Consider the following 24,051-nt stretch of genomic DNA (forward strand, 5'->3'; position numbering starts at 1 on the left):
AGTGTCTAATCCTGGAGCATTTAGTATAAGGTTGGGCAAACCTTAGGAAACACAGCTATAGATGTTACAGTTAATGTTTTTCACCATGTCCTGTACAACTTAGTTTTATTTGGTGGTGGGGGGTAGGTCCTTCCCATCCATTTCTTTCCTTGATTCAGTCAATACATAGGTTTTCTAGTGTTTTCATGAAATACTCGCAGCGGGGGAATTCATGAAGAAAAATGGTTTATTTGGTTTATAGCTTGTAATGCTGAAATTCCAAAGCTAATATTCCCACTGCCTGGCCTCTGCTGAGGGTCTTGTGGTAAATGTCTTCACAATGAAGAAGGGGTGAGATTGACTCTGTTCTCTGTGCCTGGCTGAATTCAGGGGATACCAGAACTAAAATCATTTCAGAGAAAGGAAAGAAAGGGAGAATGAGTTTTAGTTTACATATTATTTTTCATGATAACCTTGTTTTGTGTAATTGCAGAACTCACACTTTGCAGTTTAGGAAGACAGACGGATAAACTGATTCCATAAATGGTGAAGTGGGGGCTTTCTTTTATGATAAGTCGTGTTGATGGAGGAAGACATAGCTGAAGCCTATTAGCTCATACTCCTTTGAACTTAAATTAATCCCATCAACCAAACCATTACAATCATTTGGAAAATTGTTCTGGGATCTTTGTTCCTCCCATTTGTCTGTTGCTGAATTAGCGTCTGCATTTAGCATGAAATTGGTCCCTAGGCACCAAGAAGTGCTGCCTTTTGCCACAGTGGGATTTTATGGTACCCATGCCAGCAGTTCTTATGACAACCCCTGGAGAGAGAGTACAACAGAGAAAACTAATTATGACAGGAAGGTTGACACACACAACCTCTACTCCACTTCCTACTTCACTTCCATGCCAACACCCCTTTCTTGTAGCATGGAGCAAGAAGATGTCTTTGAGCTGACTTGAGGAAAGGAGTATTGTATTCCTGATTAAGAGGCAATTCTGGTGTGGCAAGAAAATGGTGCAGTGCAGATAGAAAGGAGAAGGAGGGACGTATCTGAAAACATTTTTCTTGTTTTCCAGTTGGGTGACTGATGCATGCCCCTAGCACTTTGGAGACAAAGGCAGGTAGGTCTCTGTGAGTATGAGGCCACCCTAGTTTACATAGTGAGTTCTATGCCAGCCAGAGTTTCATAGTGAGACTCTGTCTCAAAAAAACAGATTCTTGTTTTCTACAGGAAAGCAGTTAGAGACATAGGCAAGAATAGAATTTAAGGGACTTTCTGTAGGTCCCTCTTTGTAGTATTAATGATTAGAACTGAAGTTACAAAATGTAACAAGGCAGAGCATTATACAGATAAACCCCTACTTCCACCCAAGTTTGCTAATATAAAGTGTATTTAACTTGCCATCATCTTGTGGAGGATTCACTTGTTTAGTTAAGGCTTGATCCTCTGGTGATCAATGAACTCTTTGAAAGGTAGGGACTTGCAGGAAGTGTTTAGGCCACATGAGAACACCTAGTTCATGTGTAAGGCACAGTGTTTATTTTTATGCTCTTCATTTTATTTCATTTAGCATTTACTTGATGCTAATTTCTTGAATTAACTACATTGACCACTTGTACCGAATCAAAAGATGCAGACTCCGTACTTACTGCATAGCCTCCGCTGCTTCTGCTTATGCGATAAAGGAGGCCAGATCCTAATGTGGTAAATAATTAATCGAGGAATTTCTACCCCACCTTTGATCATTTTGTTCCCATATAAAAGGTACAAAACTTTCATGTTTATAATAAGCCTTAAAATCACTAGAGATGGGCAAATATTGACTTTATAAGCTAATTTGTTTGTTTCTCTGTCAATAACCCCAAGATATAACTTGTCATGTTCCATCTGGGCCTTTCTTACTCTGATTAGTTAGCCAGCCCTCATGGCCAGTTCTCATGATCCCTTATCCGATGTGTCTTCCTCTCTTTTCCTCTCCTTTACCTCTTTCCTCTTGGTCTCTGACTCAGACCCCAAGCCCAGAAGATGAAGCTCTGCCTAGGTATAGGCTGTGGGCATCTTTATTCACCCAGTAGTTTTAAATTAAGAGGCAAGGTTACATAGCATCACTTGGTGTACAAAGGGGATTTCTTCATCTCTGGGGGCAGCCAGACCTTGGTGGCCAGCATGTAGCATTACAATATATAGCAGCATACCAAACCTCAACAAGGCCCAGCTACACTCCATTGTTCATCACTCCTTACCCCAAATACCACAGTATCCACACCCTCCCAAAAGGTGGCAGTGGAAGATCACACTTCTGAAATTGCAACTGGAATCATGGGATGAACAGAGAATGTCTTTATTCTCACTCCCAGTTGAGAAAAGCCAAAGTATTCCTATTGACACATGTCTGGATCACTCCTGGTATGTTGTTGGTACCTGGTGCTGCTGAACACAGTCTGTTTTACAAGGGTAGATGGCCAGTCTGGTTCTGAGCTAGAAGTGTAAGATCGAGCCTGTGTCCCATTGGGTCCCCATCAGTTTAACAGGTGGTCACTTCCTTAATGTACTCTCCTGCTACTGAACCTGGTTACTACTTCCTTGCTTGGCTCCTGAAGTTATGGATGCTGAGTTTTTGCATTTTCTTAGGGTTTTTTTTATTTGTTTTATTTTTAAACCAACCAACATTTCACATGCTGTAAGAAGGTCATCTAGCAGGCCAAAAGATGGAGTTGAGCGATGGGAAGCCCCAGCTCTGTCAGTGTTTTGATGGACACATCTTGATCTGTAGCCAGCAGAAGGATACTCAGCAGGACATTTAAAAGGCTCACAGGTCTGCACAAATCAGGAGTAGAAAAAGCAAAAGTCGAGACACTCAGATGATAAGTATCACTGAGCTTCACAATCAGGAGGTAGCATTATTCTGAGGCATGCCTGGTTAACCAATCATAACCTAACTGATGAGAACAGAAGTGAAGAATTTCCTCATTTCTCAAACACCAGGATTAGTGCTCCATCAGGGTTACTCTGAAAATGTCTCTAGCCACTCTTCCTTCTAACTCCCACACACACATCTAATCTCATCAGCTCCCACTCTGGGGCTGTCTTTACTCCAATCTCAAGCTCAGGCCATCCCAGGTTCTCAACGAGAGACTGGTGAGAGGAAGTTTCCAATCTCTGTTGCTCCCCAAAAGTGCCCTGTGCCCTGCTGCTACCACGTAGGCACAAGTTCACCACCAGGTTACAGAACCCTAGTTCCTAGAGGCCAGTCTTTCATGAATGGTAATGGGGGTTCTCACTTTGCCCAGGACCCAGGTCCACTTCAGAACTGCCCATTCAGTGTTTATGTTCCTGTCTCCTTGGTGACAGTGCATTCTGACACTTCCTCCAAAATTACACACATTCCTTACCACCTAATTTCTGTAGTCCCCTGCCTAAATATGGGAAGCAGTCTAATTTTCAAGTCTATATTTTGCCTAGAAACATGACATATACCCCATTTTGTCTCCTTTCAATCCAGCTCATGTAGAGCTGTATTCTCTCTACCTAGAATATGATCCAGATGAAGGCTGGGTGCTATCAAGCAGCTTCCTAAGGACATATGCAGATATGTGACCTTCCTGCCCCTTGCTAACTCAACCTCTGCTCCCCTGGGGCAGGATGGCTCTGCATCTCTAATCCACACCATCTGGGCTTCTTGGCTTCTGCCTGAAGTCCTTCCAGCTAAAGGATCTGATATGCACTTGACAGTTTCTCTTGCAACTCAAGGTCTTTACTTAAAAAAAAAAAAAAAAAAAAAAACCCACAATAGTTTCCTAATGCTATTTATTGGCTACATCTGCACGTGAAACAGAGATGCAATGCTGTAACCAGAGAAAACAGGAAAGCAGCAAGGACAAATCCCCCAAACTTGGTTTTAAATTGCAAACTACGCCAACATTTTTTTTCTGGGCTATTGTGAAATGTTTTAGCCTCCCTTCCCTCCTTCCCTCCCTCCCTCCTTCCCTTTCTTCCTTTTTATGTATGCATGAAGAGACAGAGATATGTACATGAGCATGCACACACACACACACACACACACACACACACAGACAGACAGACACACACACAGACATACAGAGAGAGAGAGAGACAGAGACAGAGACTGAGACGGGGCACAGACTGAGAAAAAGAGACAGAGAGACCCTGATACCTCTTAAAGCCTTGGTTCCAATATAAACGTACTACCACTGATGATATGATGGCCCTCTAGGGCCTTGGAGAAGGAAGAGCCAACATGGATCTACAGTCAAGCATCCTCCATAACATCTTGGCTGGATCCCTTAGGAAATCTGACAAAGGCAAGTTGTTTATGCCTCCACATCTTGGGTTCCTTACCAATAAACAGGGCCAACCAATTGGAGGGCAGTTAATGTCATTCTAAGAGCTCTGGAACATCAGGATTTTGTAGCTCCTGGAAAGGGGCTCCCAGCTTCAGAGGACCATGTGAGTGTCTTGTGCTTTCCCATCTCTGTGAGCACCTGTTCTGAGAAATATTGGGAAAAGTCCATGCTAGGTTAAGTGAGTACAGAGTTAACAGGGCTATAGAAAAGCAGGACTTTGTTGAGCAAGTAATCAGTAGTAATTTGATCTAAGAAGCAACAGATACGTTTTCCTTTAGCTGAGAGCTGCCCCAACTGGAGTTGAGAAGCTGAGCAGAACCACCAGCCCCAACCTGGAAACACCAGGAGCTTGTGTCCACATTTGGAAAAATACTGGTCCCAGGCACTTAAAAATGTCATTCCTGAAACACCAGGCTGTCTTCATCCCATAACATAAAGACAATGACTTTATAGGGTACGGACTGTGTAAGGGAGGTGTGACCCTGATCATGGGCTTGTGTCTCAGGTGTCTCCATGTGAACGGTGTCGCTGTGAAGCCAATGGTGAAGTGCTGTGCACTGTGTCGGCGTGTCCCCAGACGGAATGTGTGGACCCCGTGTATGAGCCTGATCAGTGCTGCCCGATCTGCAAAAACGGTAGGTGGAACAGCTGCCGTCGGGATGGTATGAGCCCCATGCCCCAGCCCCTTTCTTTCTCATCTCAGTGGAATATGTAGGCATGTATGGGTTTCCATAGACATGTCCTGCCAATCAGACCATCAGTGAAGGGTAGGTACAGGTGAGAATTGTTGTGTACCCAGGCATTTTGTCTTTCTGGAATTTGCCTTGTGTTTTCTAGAGACTAAGAAGTTTGGGGGCAGAGAGGAATTCATGCCCACCATGGAGGAGAACCACTTATTTTAATTTAAGTCTGTTCTTGCAAAGCTGTCTCTCTTTCTAAGACAAGTCAAACATATTTGTTGTACTCATTTACCTTTCACTATTAAGTGAATTAAACTAGAAACATAATTGAATATTTTTCAAAAGCAAATTAGACAGGAAGAGAGTCCCCTCTTTTTCAGGGAGCATCCTTGGCACATTAAAAGCCAGACCTGCTTTATGAAAAGAAGCAACAGGAAGTCTTTGTCAAGGAAGAGTCCTTGCCTATCTTAAATGAAGTATTATTCTTGTACTCAAAGCAAGTAGGGCTAGATGGGTGTGACCTCCAGGAACATATTAGATGAAGGTACATTCTGGACCACAGTGGGCTAGGAGTGGGCTATAACTCAAGTCATTGTTTAAGACATAGAAGGCAGCGTTGAATAGAAGAGTAATATATTTGCCCTGTGGACAAATAGCTCAGTATCTGCCCTAATGGTATGATCAGACTTTCTGGATTATGGTGACTTATTGCTTGTCATATGTATCTAGTGGTGGGTACATATGGGAGTATTTCAGAGCTAATTTGTGATGTCTGCAAACATGTGTGCTTCTGGACCAAGGCTTGGTGGCTCTATGCCACAGGCTTCATAAGCTGCAAGTGAGATTAACATTCATGATTATACAGAAATATAAGTTGGGTTCCAATTTTGAGTCTTGAGACACGCTGTTAAAACTTGGACCAGGTATATGCACATATCTAAATTTTCCTACAATACATTGTGAAAATCTTAAAATATATAAATTGAAGAGGAAATGGAGTTCCTGTTGAAAATAGGTATCCTTGAAAGGGCAAAGTCAAAGTATCAGAAATGAGCAACTGTGGGGGCTCAGCCCTCTAACCAGGAGTAGACGGTGTTCAGGGAGAGGAGCTGCCGAGTGTTTCCTGTGAGACAGGCTGTGCATTTATGATGAGACTCTGAAGTATATTTTCAGTGTTGTATATGTATGGACATTGTGTCAGTGTATATGTATGTTTGTGGGCCACTTGCATGTCTGGTGCCCTTAGAGGCCTGAAGGACAGTGTCTCCTGAAACTGGAATCACAGACAGATGTGAGCTACCACATGGGTTCTGAGAATTGAACCCAAGTATTCTGGAAGAGAAGCCAAAACTCTTAATCCACGAACCATTTCTAAAGTCCCTCAAACATATTCTTTTAAGAAAGAATGTAAAATAGAACTAGAAAACCAATCACTGCTAGGAAAATAATTGGCATAGCCAAGGGTTGGCCACTTAATTAATTATGGTCTAATACAAAGTGGCCTGACCTGGAACCCTGTATAGACAAACAATCAAATGGACTCAGTGGGATATATATATATATATATATATATATATATATATATATATATATATACATATATATACATATATATATATATATGTATGCATATGTTTTTCTACATACATACAGACATACATCATACATTTTATGTTTATATATGTAACAATAATAACCAAAAAAAAAAGAGACCATTAGTTTGTACATGGGGGAAATGCGGGATGAGTTGAAGGGATGATTACACTGGAGGGACTAGAGGGAAGGAAGAGAAGGAGGGAAGTGATACATTGTTATGTCTTAATTTTAAATATAAACATAAATGTGAAGGGGAAGAATGTTAAAACACTGAGGTGCTGTGTTGTGGTATTGAAATAATTCACTTTACTAATGTAAATAAACAGTAAGAGAATGAAGGAGAAGAGGGAGAAACAGAGGCAAAGCTAGCAGAGTGTCCTTGGAGGTGATGTGTGGGAGTACACCAGATAGTCAAAGAGCTAGTGAAGACTTTAGGTGATCAGGATATGGCCAAGGTTTGAATGGCTTCAGCTCTCTGTTGGGTCAGGAGAGGCTGAAGAGAGACCACTTCTCCTGCCAAGAGATAGTCAGTACATAGCTTAAACACTCTTGTCCTCTCACTGAGATCCTTTGTAAAAACAAAGTGTCTGATCTATTCAGAGTCTTTCTTATTAGTTATAATTGGTAACAGTGTGTTAGCATTAGCTAGCCCTGGAATCCTAGTTGGCATGACTCCAGTAGATGGGAAGCCAGAATTTCTATCATTGTGTGTCTTCTACTGGAAAAAAAGGCCATCCAGACTAGTAGAGAGTTAAAATAAGTATCCAGTGAGCAGTTACCCACTCAATCTACATTTGTATGCTATTTATGTTTGACTTATATTTTTCATCCTTTATCCCTCTCACTTTACAATGTTCCTCTGCAAATGCCAAGTAACTTTGGTACTGTGATTGTTTGCACAAGGGTAGTTTCCCTTTCTCCCACTTTCTGAGTAGAAACATGTTTCTTTATGGTTTATTTTTCCCATAGGACTTATCCCAGTTAAGGGACAGAGTTCTAGAACAGTCTTTTCCAGATATTTGAAGAGATTTGTTGGTATGCAATTGTTTGGGCTTATGAGGTGACTCAAGAGTTAAGAGCAAATGCTATTCTTCCAAAGTATATCCCAATTATTCCCAGGGCCACTCTAGGTGGCCACCGTAACTCCAGCCCCAGGAGAATCTAAAAGCCTTTGACTTTTGAAGCATTTTTATTCCCAAGTATAGACAGAGATAACTAAAAATAAAAGTAAATTTTTTTTAATTATAAAGTTTCAATGTAATTTATTCCTACCTGCATTCAAATTTTTTATCAGTTTAGATATAAGTTTATTGTTTGGATGAACAAGATATATTTAAAAAGTAAGAGCTATAAAGCAAATATACTCAGGATTTGCTTTGATTTGCTACTGAAATGATGGATTGGGAAGTATGTACTTGGTGGCTGCCTTGATTGTAAATTTCTAAATATTTATCCCTTGATTGCTCATATGCTTTTAGAGGGAGTACAGATTAAGCCAAGGATTGGTTATTGGATTATTAAAAATTTTTGAAATATGATATTTGTGTAGTTTAAATATTCTTGGCTCAGCCAGTGGCACTAGTAGGAGGTGTGGCCTTGTTGGAGGAAGTGTGTTATTTAGAGGTGGGCTTTGAAACCTTCCTCCTAGATGCCTGGAAGACAGTCTGCTCCTGGCTTCCTTAGGATGAAAACATGAAACTTTCACCTCTTCCAGCACCATGCCTACATGGACAGTCTGCTTCTGACATGATGATAATTAACTGAACCTCAGAACCTGCAAGCCAGCCCCAATTAAATGTTGTCCTTTATAAGAGTTGCCTTGATCATGGTATCTCTTCTCAGCAATATGAACTGTAACTAAGACAACATTCTTATAAACTAGACTTATCTATGCAAAGCATTGTATTAGAAGATTTAAGCCAATTATACAAAATAGCAATAACTTATTTTGAAGACTACAACTATAAAAATATTGAGACATATTTAACTGTATACCTTTCTTCAGAGAGTTCTTGACTTTGGGGTCTCTGATTTTAAGGCATTATCACCTAGAATGGGGATCAAAATCTAACTTTAAAAGTGCTTGAAAATGAAATCTGGGTCTGTTGGAGATGGAGTATCTGTGATAACTCACCAAAGTTAATGGATAATTCACAGTAGTGCAGCCCTGCTTTCCACACACACAAATGATAGTTTTGTAAGAAAAGATTGTTGTTATATATAGTTGATTATAGGATATCAGAACATAGGTGGTGCATATGAAGCTAAATGTTTGGGTAGACTTAGCTTGGATGAAGCAGTGACGTTTAACCCTGATATCTACAGAGCATTTTATTATCCTCATGCTGGTATTAAACAGCTCTTCTAGTGGAAAGGGGGAAATTTTGATTCAGTTGCTGACTGTCAGTCACTTGCATCAAAAGAACAAGAGTTTGAAACCAAGAATGTCTTGAGTATAAATAAATAATCACAAATTAAGAATGGTTTAACCTGTTTACTTTGTTGACTTGTATAGATCAATCTCAGTGTCAGTTTTTAAGTCATAGGAAGTGACAATGGCACTGTTTATTCCCCCCTTCAGGAAACCAGGCTTTCTATGACAGTAAATGCACTTCAGAATTTCACAGCACCCTGCCTTTTATTTGCCTTGGTCATGGGTATGTTTATCAGCATGGCATAGGCATGTGGATTCCACCAATGGTCTGACCTCTACTCTGCATGTGTGCTCTGGTCTCACTGTAAATCTACAAGGGGAAGAGAAGATATGAGGATGCCAGGTATTGGGATTAGCAGTGCTTCTCCAAAACAGAACACTTTAGTAGCACAAGGAGAGCATGCTGTGTGCCAGAAGCAAAAAAGGCATGGGGCATAAAGCTTATTGTTCTTCTTTGAAGTCTCAGAGCCACTTGATAATAGTTATTTACACCTTGATTTTCATAAGAAAATATAGACTTTTTGGAGGAGCATGAAAAATGGGAAATTTTAGGATAAACACTGAAATTTCAAACCATTAGATGTACTTTTGGAAAATATATGAGAAGCAATGTCAGAAAATAAAGCAGAGTTTTGCTTGTTTTCCTGAGTGTACGAAATAGGACATAACTGCAGGAAAGAATGAGAGAGTAGCTGAAAAAGTTGATGTAGGTGGGCTCCTATTCAGAGCTTCTTACAAGAGAATCTTTGCCATTGAAACATTCTACAATTTTGTGGAAGCAATGGTACTGTCTTATAAAAAAATCTGCCATTATCAATAGATGTCTCTATAAAACTAAAAAGTATCAAAACATCAGAATGAATTAACTCTGAGAAGAGAGTTTAGCCAGGTAAGTGTAGAAAGATCAGCTGTGTGCTGGGCTCTGTGTAGCCTATGCCCAATTCTAGCCATTCTATTGGAAGAGATAAAAGATTATCAGTTAAAGACCAAACTGAGGAATTTAGCAAGACTCTGTTGCAGAAAGAAAGAAAGAAAGAAGGAAAGAAAGAAAGAAAGAAAGAAAGAAAGAAAGAAAGAAAGAAAGGAAGGAAGGAAGGAAGGAAGGAAGGAAGAAGGAAAGAAGAGAGGGAGGGAGAAAAGATGGAAGAGGAAGGAAGGAAGGGAGGGAGGGAGGGAGGGAGGGAGGAAGGAAGGGGGGAAGGAAGGAAGGAAGGGAGGGAGGGAGGAAGGAAGGAAGGAAGCAAAATCAAATCAAGGGTAAGAGATACAGGTCAGTGTTAGAATGCTTTGTTCACAATGTTTGAGGCCCTAGATTAAATTTTAAACACCATCAACAGAAAATGTTTTCCCATATACTCACAACAAACACATAGAAATGAATTACATAGGCAACAATATCAAATAACATCATTATTATAAAAAGAATAGAAACACATCCTACTAAATTGTGCTGAATCCACAGGCCAAGAATAATAAAGTTTACCAAGAGAATTCCAAGAGGATCTGCTGGAGTAATTCACCAATAGACAGGCAGACTAAATAAAGTCATTGAACTGTTTCAAAGGAATATATTGATCCAACAGATTTCCATTTAAAATTAAATTTTTATTATTAATTAAAAACATAGATTGTTTCAAAAAACTAAACAGGAACATAAAAGCTAAAACCACAAAGAGCAACTGGAATTCTACAGGTGAAATAAGAGAAACATTCAAAGTCACAGTCATTAACATATTGTTACATAGTCCTAAATACTGCCATAAAACAGAATAGAGTGAGAAAAGACCATGTGCTATGTGACTCAGCCAGTCCTGAGGCACGTTGGACAAAGGGGAGATCAGTCCAATAAAGTATGCTTGGCTAATTGATTAGCAAATGAGTTAAAAAGAAAATTTTGGGGTTTTTTTCTTCCCATATTACATATTTTTATAAAAGAGAAGAAAAAAAAACTCTGAATTTCCAAAAGATTTTAAATTTAAATAGGGAAATGGAAATTGATGATTTTAGAAAGATAGGAGAGTATCTTTATGATGCTCAACAAGTGAAAGTTAACTCACTGGTGTGCCAAGGCACCATCCATAAGGCAAAGGCTGATAAGATGATGTTTATTAAAAAGAATGGGTGTTTGTCAAATAATGCTATTAAGTTAAACATAACTCCTACCATGTATCAAGAAAAAAATACATACATTTATCTGACGAGTATCTATGAATGCAACACATTGAAAGAACAGGCATGGGGCCAAAACAGAGTCCCCCACTCTCCAGCACCAGAGAGATGCCTGTTCCTGAAATCGGCAGCACAAAACCATTTTAGTTAATAGTACAGGTGAGACATAGGGCAATCATTGATAAACAGACTTTATTATAAGCAGAAATGAGCCTTGTTTGTCTTTACTATAAGATGGCTTTCAAGCCCAAGATGAAGGCAAATTGCTTCATCATAATATATAAAACAATTTTTTTTACAAATAAAAGACAAGCTGAGTGCTTTCCCTAGAAAATTCTCTGAAATAAGTTAAAATAAATAAATAAATAACAATGCATCTTTACAAATTGAGTCAGGAGAAAGTGGCACAAAGGAACTTCCCAAATTAGTTTTCCATGGATTCTGATGCTGACAATGTTACAGCAGTGTACTATACACCAAAGAAAACTGTAGGAAAAAAAAGTTTTAACAGGATGGAAAAATCTTTAAGAATGCATTGGTAATCCAAACCCCATACAATAACGTAGCACTCTAACAAGTGGGTGTAGCCCAGAGATGAGATGTTGACTTAACATCTGAAAAATCAGTGAATAAATTTCCACATTAGCAAAGTAAAGGAAACAAATATCACAGGTCTCAACTGATACAGAAAAGTTATTTGGCAAAATCAACATTCAATCATGGCTAATTCTTTGAGTAAATTACTTTAAAAGGAGCATTTGCAAGTGGATAAATGGTAAGTGAATATATCACAGCTAGTGACTTGAGTGATTGTTCCTACAGTGCTTCTGAATCTTAAGATCTTAGAGCAAACAAACATATCCATGTGTCTCTTATATTCACCAGTGTAGTTATCAATGTAATATTGAGAGTGGGAGGGAAAGAGGGAGAGAGAGGAACAGAGACAGAGATAGAGACACACAGAGAGATATCATAAATCTGAGCATGAAAATTTTCAGATAACATATACAAACTTATAAGGCTAATAAATCGGGGTCCCAAGTAAGTAAGTCAGTTTATCTAGTATATAATGAGTCTATGTCCTCCATGTGATCAACACTTTGGCTAAACGCCTTCAAAATCATCAAACAATGCTGGAAAATGGAGCCCTCTTTTGGGATTCTTGATGTATTGATAAATGGAACTAAAGACTCAAATGACACCTTAAATTCAGTTTTATTAGGGTTTAAAAAACCCAAAGTGCAGACCATGTGTAATCCTAGCAGCTGCCTGTAGAACACTGCTGGAGTTTAGCCATCAGAATGTCAGCCACATCAAAAATCAGCCACTGTTGGGGGTCACCCTACCCTTTAGCTCCTCCAATCCTTCCTCTAACTTGTCCATAAGTGTCCCTGGCCTCACTCCAATGGTTGTCTGTGAGCACCTTCATCTGTCTTCATCAGGATAGCCATACTAGGCTCCTGCCTTCAAGCATAGGATTTCAATTCAGTAATTGTGACAGGATTTAATGATTGCCTATATATGGATCCCAAGTTGGACTAGTCACCGGATAGCTTTTCCTTTACTCTCTGTTCTATTTTTGTCCCTGCACTTTTTTCTTAGACGGGAAGACCAACTGTCAAATAAACCAGACCCCTGGGAGCTCTCAAAGGCTAAGCCACCAACCAAAGAGCATATCCAAGTTGGTCCAAGGTCCCTAGTACATATATGTACCAGAGGACTGCCTTATCTAGTCTCAGTGAAAGAGGATATATCTAATCCTGTAGAAACTTGCTACCCCAGGGAAGCAGGATGCAGGGAGGGGATGCCCTCTTAGAGGTGAAGGGGATGGGGAATGGGGTGAAGAACTCTGGGAGGGAGACCTGGGGAGCAAAATTTTGAAATATAAGTACATAAAATAATAATCTATAAAAAATGAAGCAGCCACACTGTGGGGAGGAGAATTTAGAGACAATGATGCACAAATGTTAGGAAAAGCACTCTTAGGAAAGTTAAAAGGTAGAGACAGAATAATTACATTTTCCTGAGTAATTCAGAAAATCTGGCTGATCTATAAAAATGCATATTTGCCCCATAAGAGACTGCACTAGTGGGTAGGAACTCTGGAGAGGAAATTATTTTCTTAAAGAAATATGTAATCCTCCTAACTCTTGAGGCAGGGGTACCTTCCTTAGCAGGGATTTCTTGCTTATGTGGTTGGCTAACCTAACTGGATTAACTAATGTTTATGGGAAAAGTCAAGGGCAGATCTCAACCCAGAGATAGATTCCATTCTTTTGGCCAAAGGGTGACAGCTTGCCCTTAATATACCTTCAGTGATACTGTAATGCTACCACACAGTGAAGGGGAAGGCAAGGTTGTATATTTAAGTCAACCAGGGCTACACAAAAAGTCTTTGCCTCAAAAAAAAAAAATGGAATAAAATAATTTTATTTATTTTAGTATCAAAAGAATAGAATATCTAGTAGTATAAATAGTTTTTTAATTACAAGATATATTCACTAAAAACTAAAAAAAATTCTAAAAATATTAAAAGAAATAATTAAAGAGGTACCTCACAAATTAGAAAATCTTTCGATATTTTTAAGATGATAGTTCTTCCTAAACTGGATAACAGATTCAATGCCCTTTTTATACAACCCAAAATACCTATTTACACAAATTGAAAAACTGACCCTAAAACTCATGAACATGAACAAGCCATTGTCAAATCTAACCAAGTTGGAGAAATGTCATTCACTTCTCACCTTCAGAACACACTGGATAACTATAAGGATATTGAAGGAAGTATTGGGGGAATGATATTTGTCTCTTTGTTTAGAAACAGGATCTCATTGTGTAGCTCATACTGGCTTCAAAGAGACTATAAAATACCTTCAATTTTGTGGTCATCTTATTGCTTTAGATGCCTTAGTATTAGGATCATAGACATTACCATTAGCCACCATGCCTGGAAAAAGGATCCTGCGTGTTTACATCTGTATAATAAACACACACACACACACACACACACACACACACACACACACACATCCATGCAGGCATGAACTAACTTGTTCATAATTAATACATATTATGAAGACATTGGATTTTATAACACATTAAATGCAGAACAGATAATACATTGAATTTAAATGTCACAAATATAAAACTAATATATGAAATCCATATTAGAAAAAACAAAAAATAAGATATAAATCCTTGAATTTTTATTTTTAAGCAGGATAATAAGACACTTTAATAGGGTAAAGAATAGCCTTTCCAGCAAGTCCTGCAAGGATAGTTATATAATCACATCATTTAAAAAGGAAAAAAAGATAAAAACTTAGACCCTTAAGTCACACCATCTGCAAACACTAACAAATGTGTAGTACAAACCTACCTAAAAGAATTAAGACTCTATATCCATTGAGTAGAATCCATAAAATGTAAGCCATCACTAAACATAAAAATTTAAATGTTTTTCTGAGTTAAAACATGCAACTAAGAATAAAAAAAGTACAGCACACAGATTGTGAGGAACTAGTTTGAAATGATACACTTGATAAAATTCTTGCATCTAGACTCATAAGAAACTCACCCAATTTAAAGGAAGACAATAAAATTGAGTCAAGGACTTAAGGTATATTTTACAAATGATCAACAGATACAAATGACTGTACTAGGTGTTCTTATTACCCTGTGGGGAAACAAAAGCAGAATGGAAAACGAAATACATAAAAACAGTTATCATGAGAAGGCAGATTGCCAATGTTGGAAAATATGAGGAGAAGCTAAAACCCTCAGCAAGGCTGGTGGGATGCCAAACAACCTCCACTGTGGAAGCCAATTGATGGTTTCCTTCAAACTGAAATCAAAAGCTACCACACATCTCACTAACACATGCCTAGAATTCTATCCTAGAAAACCATCTGCGTGTGTCCTCACAGTATTGTTTTCTGTTCCTCAGATAGCATCTTAAGCAGCTGAGGCTGGCCTTGAACTGCTGAACCCCTGCCTTCACCTCTAAAGTTCTAGCATTATAGACTTGAGCTACCACAACCAGCTGCATTCTTAATGACCACTAAACAATCAGAAATGTCTATCAATTAACATATGCACAAAAGGTACCACATCCAAACAAATGCATGTTGTTTAGTAGTACAAAGGATTAAAGCTATGCGCTACCACTTAGTAGCTAGTTTTAAAGATCATGTGTTTGATTTATTTGAAACATTGTTAGAAGGTAAATAAACTTAACAAAATATTTAAGTCAGTGTTATTGTGGGTTAAGTTCTATCCCATGTGAGGTATATCTAAACAGGGTTGCTGAGAATGCTGGTGACCTCTTTAAAAGAAGACAAGGGATGTGTATGAATTACAGCCTACTGCAGTGATAAAAACCATGACTAAAGGCAACTCTCTTTTTTTTTAAATTGGATAGATTTATTTACATTTCAAATGTTATCCCCTTTCCTGGTCTTCCCTCCATACCCCCATCCCATAACCCCTACCTCTGCTTCCCTGAAGGTACTCCCCACTCACCCATTCCCTCCCTCCTCTCTACCCTGACATTCCGCTACACTGGGGCATCGAACCCTGGAAGGACCAAGGGCTTCTCCTCCCATTAATACCCAACAAGGCCATCTGCTGCTACACATGCAGCTGGAGCCATGGGTCTGTCTATGTGTACTCTTTGGATAGTGGTTTAATCCCTAGGAGCTCTGGTTGGTTGGTATTGTTGTTCATATGGGGTTGCAAACCTCTTCAACTCTTTCAATTCTTTCTCTAACTCCTCCAACAAGGACACTGTTTTCAGTTCAATGGTAGACGGCAACCATCTGCCTCTGTATTTGTCATGCTCTGGCAGAGCCTCTCAGGAGATTGCTATATCAGGCTCCTGTAAGCATGTATTTCTTGGCATCAGCAATATTGTCTGGGTTTGGTGGCTGTATATTGGCTGGATCCCCAGGTAGGGCAGTCTCTGGATAGCCTTTACTTCAGTCTCTGCTACAAAATTTGTGTCCATATTTCCTCCTGAGAACATTTTTGTTCCTCCTTCTAAAAAGGACTGAAGCATCTGCAGTTTGGTCTTCCTTCTTCTTGAGCTTCACATGGTCTGTGAATTGTATCTTGGGTAATCTGAGCTTTTGGGCTCGGTGAGTGCATTTTGTGTGTGATTTTTTTTGGGATTGGATTACTCACCTAGGATGATATTTTAAGAAGGAAGAATTTATTTTGGCTGAAGGTTCCAGGAGGAGTGTCTATCATGGTGGGAAAGTCATGGATGCTGAAGGAAGCGAAAAGCATGAACTGGAAGTCGGGTGAGACCACCAACACTCAAAACTGGCTTTTAGTGGCATACTTTCTCTGTCAAGGATCCACCTTGGGGACCAAGTATTCAAATGTACTGCATGAGCCTATGGGTGGAGGCCATTTCTCATTTAGATCATCACAGTGAAATTTGGACAGTTTCCTTGACTCACAGCCCAAGGCTTCCCTTGGTTCCAGTTTTTTCATTTTCCCTCAGAGATCAACTCTGCAATAGTGGGCCTGATGACCTCAATAATTATATAAAAATTCTTCATTTAAGCCTGTTATCCTTAAGACCTTTTGGACTATATGCTTTTCAATAGTTTTGAAACAGGAAATTAACTTTCACTGAATTTATTTGATCAAAGGACAAATTAGTGAGTCAAGTGAAGCAACAATAAGAAGCAGAAGGAGCAGAAGTTCAGAGCGTTCATCCCGCCCAGCCTCAGACTGTTATGTAATAACATGCTTATTTTATTTTGACCTTGAGAAAGGAAGCTGTAAAGGCTAGAAAGTACAGACATGCAGCAGAAGTCAATAATCAAATGTTTTTCTTCCTTACACTCCATATTCAGATAGTGGCTGTCCGTCCCCCCACTGACTGCTGCTTGACCCTGGTAGCTCTTCTCTTGTAGGACAGATACTCCGGTCTTCCTCCAAGCTCTGTGCTTCTCCATACTAATCTAGCTTTTCTACTCTATGATTCAACTTCTTCAAGCATGGCTCTGAAAGGACAGGGAGAATCTAAGTCAGAAAGAGCCACCTGATCTCTTGCAGGCACTGTTCTTCTGTGCAGAGTTCACCTGTTCCCTCATACAATAGGCTGACAAGGCAGCATATGCAGAAAGTCACCTTGATTTAATGATTGTGGCAATTCTTGGTATTTAAAATCATTATGTTTAATCTTTACACACCAAGAAAACTTTGACTATTTCCATGTTACGTATTGTTTTACACATACTTTATTCTCGTTGTAGCTAGTAAGATTTCAATGCATACTACCAAACATTTAAAAAAAAGCAAGTACTAACAAAAATATATATTCATATAGTTTTGTGCAAAAATGCTTTTAAAATCTGTACATTTATATCTGTTGTTTAAAATAAAGTTGTTTAATTAAAAAAAAAAAGAAAGAACAAAAATCACCTTGAAGACTGACAGGAAGACCCCTGATCTAGAGTTTCTAATTCACAGTATCTAGGCTGGGGCCAGATCCTTTGCATTTTTAGGATGAACTAGCCTCGCCTCTCAGGTATGTTAGTGCTGGACTAAATCCTAAACTGTGTGAGGCACTGCTGGTCTGTCCACACATTTTTTACGCTCTACTTGGATATTTCTTCCTTGTCAGATTTAATGAGAGAAAAGCCACGTAGAATTCTAAGGTTTCCAACATGGAATGAGTTCATCTTGAGAATTAAATACACTTATAACTTTATTAGTTATATTCCTTGAGATTTTTTTATAATAACTCATAATGTATTTTGTTTTATTATTTTGAAAATATCAGGTCAAAAAGAAAATGACATCCGAATGGCAAATAAAGTTGGAAAACTTTAAAACAGAAATGTTTTCTCTCATTCTCTGCTATTACTTATTAGACCAAGTTTTATAGATGTCTCAGAGCCAGAATAAAGAGAAACATAATAAACCTTCACTACAAAGAGAAGCATAATTCTGCCTTTCTTGGAACAAAGGCCTAGAAAATGCTCTAGTCATCAGATCTCCTAACAATGAATACATAAATCAGACTTAAATATTTAAAAATGCCATTCAACTTCTGAGCATTTCTCACATCAGAAACTCAACTCCAAAGTTCAACCTTCCTTCTGCCCTGTATGTCCACATTGATGCACATTTTGCTTGTACAGGAATGCCTCCAAGGCTTTCCCATACATCCTTAAAAGCTCTGGGAGCAGCAATTACTGTTTTACTTTAAAAAGTAGACATTTTCCTTGCCATAGGAACACAGCTATCCCTCTGTTTCTCCTGTCTCATTCCTTGTGTAGCTATTCCTTTCATTTTTGTGTTATTCCTGTTTGCATTATTGTCTGCTCCAGGCCTCAATGTTATATCACCAGAATAACAAGAATAATCAAATATTCTCCCTTATAGTAAGGAAGATGAAGAAACATGTGGAGAGCTGCTTTCTAAACTTCAGGGAAAGTTGGCTTGTTTCCACCTCAGACCTTTAGAATAACAGTCTTTCTTTGCAATGTCAAGAGCATTTTAAAAATAGCTAGCTCACCAATAAGGATGCAGACTTTGTTCATCCAGCATCTCACTAAATGGACCAGTCTGGGCCATCAAGCTCAACCCTTTTAAAAACAAAGACTCCAGGGACACAGGCCTGGTGAGACTGTACTGCATGAGAGTAGCCGGGGCGCAGAGAGAACTGGGCCCAGCCCGTGGAAAGCTTGGCCACCGGATTGGATCAGGGGAGCGGGAACTCTGCTGTAGGGACTCAGTGTCCACCTGGAAGGTCTTTGTGTGCAGACCAAACACACAGGCCACTTGACACCAGGAACAGCAGAGATCCAGGGACACAGGTCAGGTACACGGGAAAGACAGGAACCAATCACTGACAACAAGAACACCCATAATCACAGACAACAAGATGGCAAGAGGAAAGCAAAAGAACTTACCCAATGGAAACCAAGCCAACCTGGCAACATCAGAACCAAGCTCTCCCATCACACTAAACAGTGGAATACCAAACACTACAGAAAAAGAAGACTCAAATCTAAAATCAAAACTCAAGATGATGATGAAGAACTTTGAACAAGAATGGGAGGAAAAGCATAAAGAAATAAAAGCTTTTAAAGAGGAAACACAAAAATAAACACTCAAAGAAATCAAAGATCTAAAGAAAAACAGAACCAAAGAGATAAAGTAATTGAAGAAGGAATTTAAAATGGGAATGGACACAATAAAGAAAACACTAAAAGAGGCAACCCTGGAGGTAGAATACCTAAAAAAAAAAATCAGGAGTCACAGAGGCAAGCATCTCCAACAGACTCCAAGAGATGGAAGAGAGAATCTCAGGGGTCGAAGACAACATTAGAAACATAGGCAAAAGAGTCAGAGAAGATACAAAAGCCAAAAAGCTCAAAACCCAAAAAGTCCAGGAGATCCAGGACACAATGAGAAGACCAAACTAAAAGATAATAGGAATAGAAGAGGTCAAAGAATATCAACTAAGACGCACAGTAAATATCTTCAACAAAATAGTAGAATAAAGCTTCCCTAGCCTTAAGAATGAGATGACCATGAGCATAAAAGAAGCCTACAGAACTCCAAATAGAATGTTCCAGAAAAGAAATTCCTCCTGACAAATAATAGTCAAAATGCCAAGTGACCAAAGCAAAGAAGGAATACTAGAAGCAGTAAGGGAAAAAGGTCATATAACATATAAAAGCTGACCAATCAGAATCACACATGACTTCTCAACAGAGACTATGAAATCTAGAAGATCCTGAACAGACGTCATGCAGACCCTAAGAGAGCACAAGTATCAGCCCAAGCTGCTATACCCAGGAAAACACTCAATCACGATAGATGGAGAAAACAAGATATTCCAGGAAAAACTAAATTTACACAATATCTGACCACAAACCCAGCACTACAAGGAATTATAGGTGGAAAACCCAATACAAGGAGGGAAAAAACATCATAGTAAAAACAAAAAAAAAAAAAATACCTAAGCAAGAAAACCAAAAGAAGAAAGACACACAGGCACAATTCTACCTCTAAAAGCAAAAATAGCAGGAGTCACCAACAACTATTCCTTTATATCTGTTAACATAAATGCACTCAATTCCCAAACAAAAAGACATAGGTTATCAGACTGGATACATAAATAGAATCCAGCATTTTGCTGCATAGAGAAAACTCATCTCAGAGAAAAAGACAGACACTATCTCAGAGTAAAAGGTTGGGAAAAAACCTTCCAAGCAAACAGCCCCAAGAAACAAGCTCAAAGAAACCCTACTAAAGCTCAAAAAATACATTACTCCCCACACGATAATAGTGGGAAATCTCAAAACCCTACTTTCATCAATGGATAGATTATGGAAACAGAAGCTGAACAAGGACACAGTGAAACTAGAAGAGGTTATGAACCAATTGGAATTAATTGATATCTACAGACCATTTCATCCTAAAACAAAAGAATGCATTTTCTTCTCAGCACCTCACAGCACCTTCCCTAAAATTGATCATATAATTGGGCAGGAAACAAGCTTCAAAAGATATAAGAAGATTGAAATACTCCCATGCATCCTATCAGATTACCATGGTCTAAGTTTGGTCCTTAATAACAACAAAGACAACAAAAAAGCCTATATACACATGGAAACAAAACAATGCTCTATTAAATGATAACAGGGTCAAAGAAGAAATAAAGAAATTAAGGATTTCTTGAATTTAATGAAAATGTAAACACAATATACCCAAACCTATGGAATGCAATGAAAGCCGCACTGAGAGAAAAACTTATAGCTCTGAGTGCTTCCAAAAAGAAACTGGAGAGAGCATACACTAGCAAATTGACAGCAGAGTTGAAAGCACTGGAACAAAAGGAACCAGATACACACAAAGGGGTAGAGTGCAAGTCATAATCAAGCTCAGAGAAGAAATTGACTAAATAGAAGCAAAAAGATCTATTCAAAGAATCAACAAAACCAAGAGCCGATTCTTTGAAAAAATTAACAACATTGATAAACCCTTAGCCAGAATAACTAGAGGGCAAAGAGAGACTATCCAAAATAACAAAATCAGAAATGAAAGTGGAGACATAACAACTGAAACTGAGGAAATTCAAGAAATCATCAGATCCTACTGCAAAAGCCTATACTCAACAAAGCTGAAAAATCTGGAGGAAATGGATGAATTCCTAGACAGATACCAAATGCTGAAGTTAAACCAGGACCAGATAAATCATCTAAATAATCCCAAAACACCTAAAGAAATAGAAACAGTCATCAAAAGTCTCCCAACCAAAAAACCACCCAGGTCCAGATGGGTTCAGTGCAGAATTCTATCAGACATTTATTGACAACTTAATACCAATACTCTCCAAACTATTCCACAGAATAGAGTCAGATGGAACACTACCTAACTCATTTTTCAAGGCCACAATAACCCTTGTTTCTAAAGACCCTGCAAGGAAAGAGAATTTCAGTCCAATCTCACTTATAAACATTAAAGCAAAAATATTCAACGAAATCCCTGCAAACCGAAATCAAGAACACATCAAAACCATCATTCACCATGATGAAGTAGGTGTCATCCCTGAGATGCAGGGATGCTTTAATATACAGAAATCTATCAACATAATCCACCATATAAACAAATAAAAAACCACATGGTCATCTCACTAGATGCTGAGAAATCATTTGACAAAATTCAACACCCCTTCATGTTAAAAGTCTTGGAAAGAACAGGAATCCAAAGCCCATACCTAAACATAATAAAAGCAATATACAGCAAACCAATAGCCAACATCAAACTTAATGGTGAGAAACTTGAAGCAATCTCACTAATATCAGGGACTAAACAAGGCTGCCCACTCTCCCCCTACATATTCAAGATAGTACTAGAAGTCCTGGCCTGAGCAATTAGACAGCAAAAGGAAATCAAAGGGATACAAATTGGAAAGGAAGAAGTAAAACATCACTGTTTGCAGATGACTTGATAATGTACTTAAGTGACTCCAAAAATTCTACCAGAGAACTTCTACAGTTGATAAAAAAAGTTCAGCAAAGTGGCTGGATATAAAATTAAATCAAACAAATCAGTAGCCTTCCTCTAAGCAAAGGATAAACATGCAGAGAAAGAAATTAGGGAAAAGATACCCTTCACAATATTCACAAAGAATATGAAATAGCTTGGTGTGACTCGAAGTAAGCAAGTGAAGGACCTGTATGATAAGAACTTCAAATCTCTAAAGAAGAAAATTGAGGAAGATCTCAGAAAATGGAAAGATCTCCTATGCTCATGGATTGGAAGAATCAACACTGTAAAAATGGCCATCTTACCAAAAGCAATCTACAGATTCAATGCAATCCGCATCAATATTACAACCCAAATCTTCATAGAGTTGAAAGGAGTAATGTGCAAATTTCATCTGGAATAACAAAAGACCTAGAACAGTGAAATCCATCCTCAACAACAAGAAAACATCTCCGGAAATCATCATCCCTGACCTCAAGCTATATTACAAAGCAAAAAAAAAAAAAAAATTGCATGGTAGTTGTACAGAGATTGGCACATGGATCAAAGGAATAGAATAGAAGATCCAGAAATGAACCATCACATATATGGTCACTTGATTTGTGACAAAGGAGCTCGAAACATTCAATGGAATAAGGACAGCCTCCTCAAAAAATGGTGTTGGTTCAACTGGCACTCACTCAGCATGCAGAATGAAAATAGATACTTTCTTATCTCCTTGTACAAAGCGCAAGTGCAAGTGGATCAAAGATCTTCACATTAAACCAAGTACACTGAAAGTATTAGAAGAGAAAGTAGGGAAAACCTTAAAACACATAGGCACAAAAGAAAATTTCCTGAACAGAACACCAATGGCTCATTCTCTAAGGTTGAATATCAACCAATGGGACTTAATGAGACTGAAAAGTTTCTGTAAGGCTAAGGGCACTGTCAACAAACAAAAATGGCTGCCCACTGAGTGGGAAAAGTTCTTTACCAACACCACATCTGATAGAGGCCTAATATCCAAGGTATACAAAGAACTCAAGAAGTTAGACACCAGAGAATCAAACAATCCTGTTAAAAACGGGGTAGAAAGCTAAACAAAACGTTCTCAATTGAGGAGTATTTAATGGCTGAGAAGCATCTAAGGAAGTGCTCCACATCCTTAGTCATCAGGGAAATAAATGCAAATCAAAACAACCCTGAGATTCTACCTCACACCAATCAGAATTGCTAAGATCAATAATTCAGATGTCAGCAGGTACTAGTGAGGATGCAGAGAAAGAGGAACACTTCTCCAATGTTGGTGGGGTTGTAAACTGATACAACCACTCTGGAAATCAGTCTGGTGGTTTCTCAGAAAATTGGACATAGTACTACCTGAAGACCCAGTTATTCCACTTCTGGGAATATACCCCAGAGATGCTCCAACTTACAACAAAGACACATGTACCACAATGTTCATAGTAACCCTATTTATAATAGCCAGAAGCTGTAAAGAACCCGGATGTCCTTCAGTAGATGAATGGATACAAAAATTGTGGTACATTTACACAATGGAGTACTACTCAGCTATCAGAAACAATAATTTTGTGAAATTCTTTTTTTATTTTTTATTTTATTTTTAATTGAAAAACTTTATTTTAAAAAACAAAGATAAATGTACATTTTTGCATAGAAGTATATGAATACATTTTTAAGGTTGTAAATAAGCATTTATGGGTACATATACATACACATATGTATATATGTAACAATAATATAGGAAAAGATGTTATTTGAGGGGATGGGAGAGAAACTGGAAGGGGTTGTAGGAAG

At 38.5% G+C, this 24,051-nt stretch overlaps 1 protein-coding gene across 1 annotated transcript in view; it reads left to right on the plus strand.

Annotated features, from left to right (window-relative positions):
* The window catches only part of VWC2 (von Willebrand factor C domain containing 2), a gene marked incomplete at both ends in the record, with an annotated part of 145,747 nt that overhangs the window by 19,661 nt on the left and 102,035 nt on the right, over positions 1-24,051 (plus strand). The window contains one exon of the mRNA XM_080934219.1: positions 4,856-4,985. Within this exon, the coding sequence (XP_080790345.1) occupies positions 4,856-4,985 (130 nt within the window). The remainder of the gene's footprint in view (positions 1-4,855; positions 4,986-24,051) is intronic.

This window comes from Micromys minutus, assembly GCF_963924665.1.
Source record: "Micromys minutus genome assembly, chromosome: 1".
Taxonomy (NCBI): domain Eukaryota; kingdom Metazoa; phylum Chordata; class Mammalia; order Rodentia; family Muridae; genus Micromys; species Micromys minutus.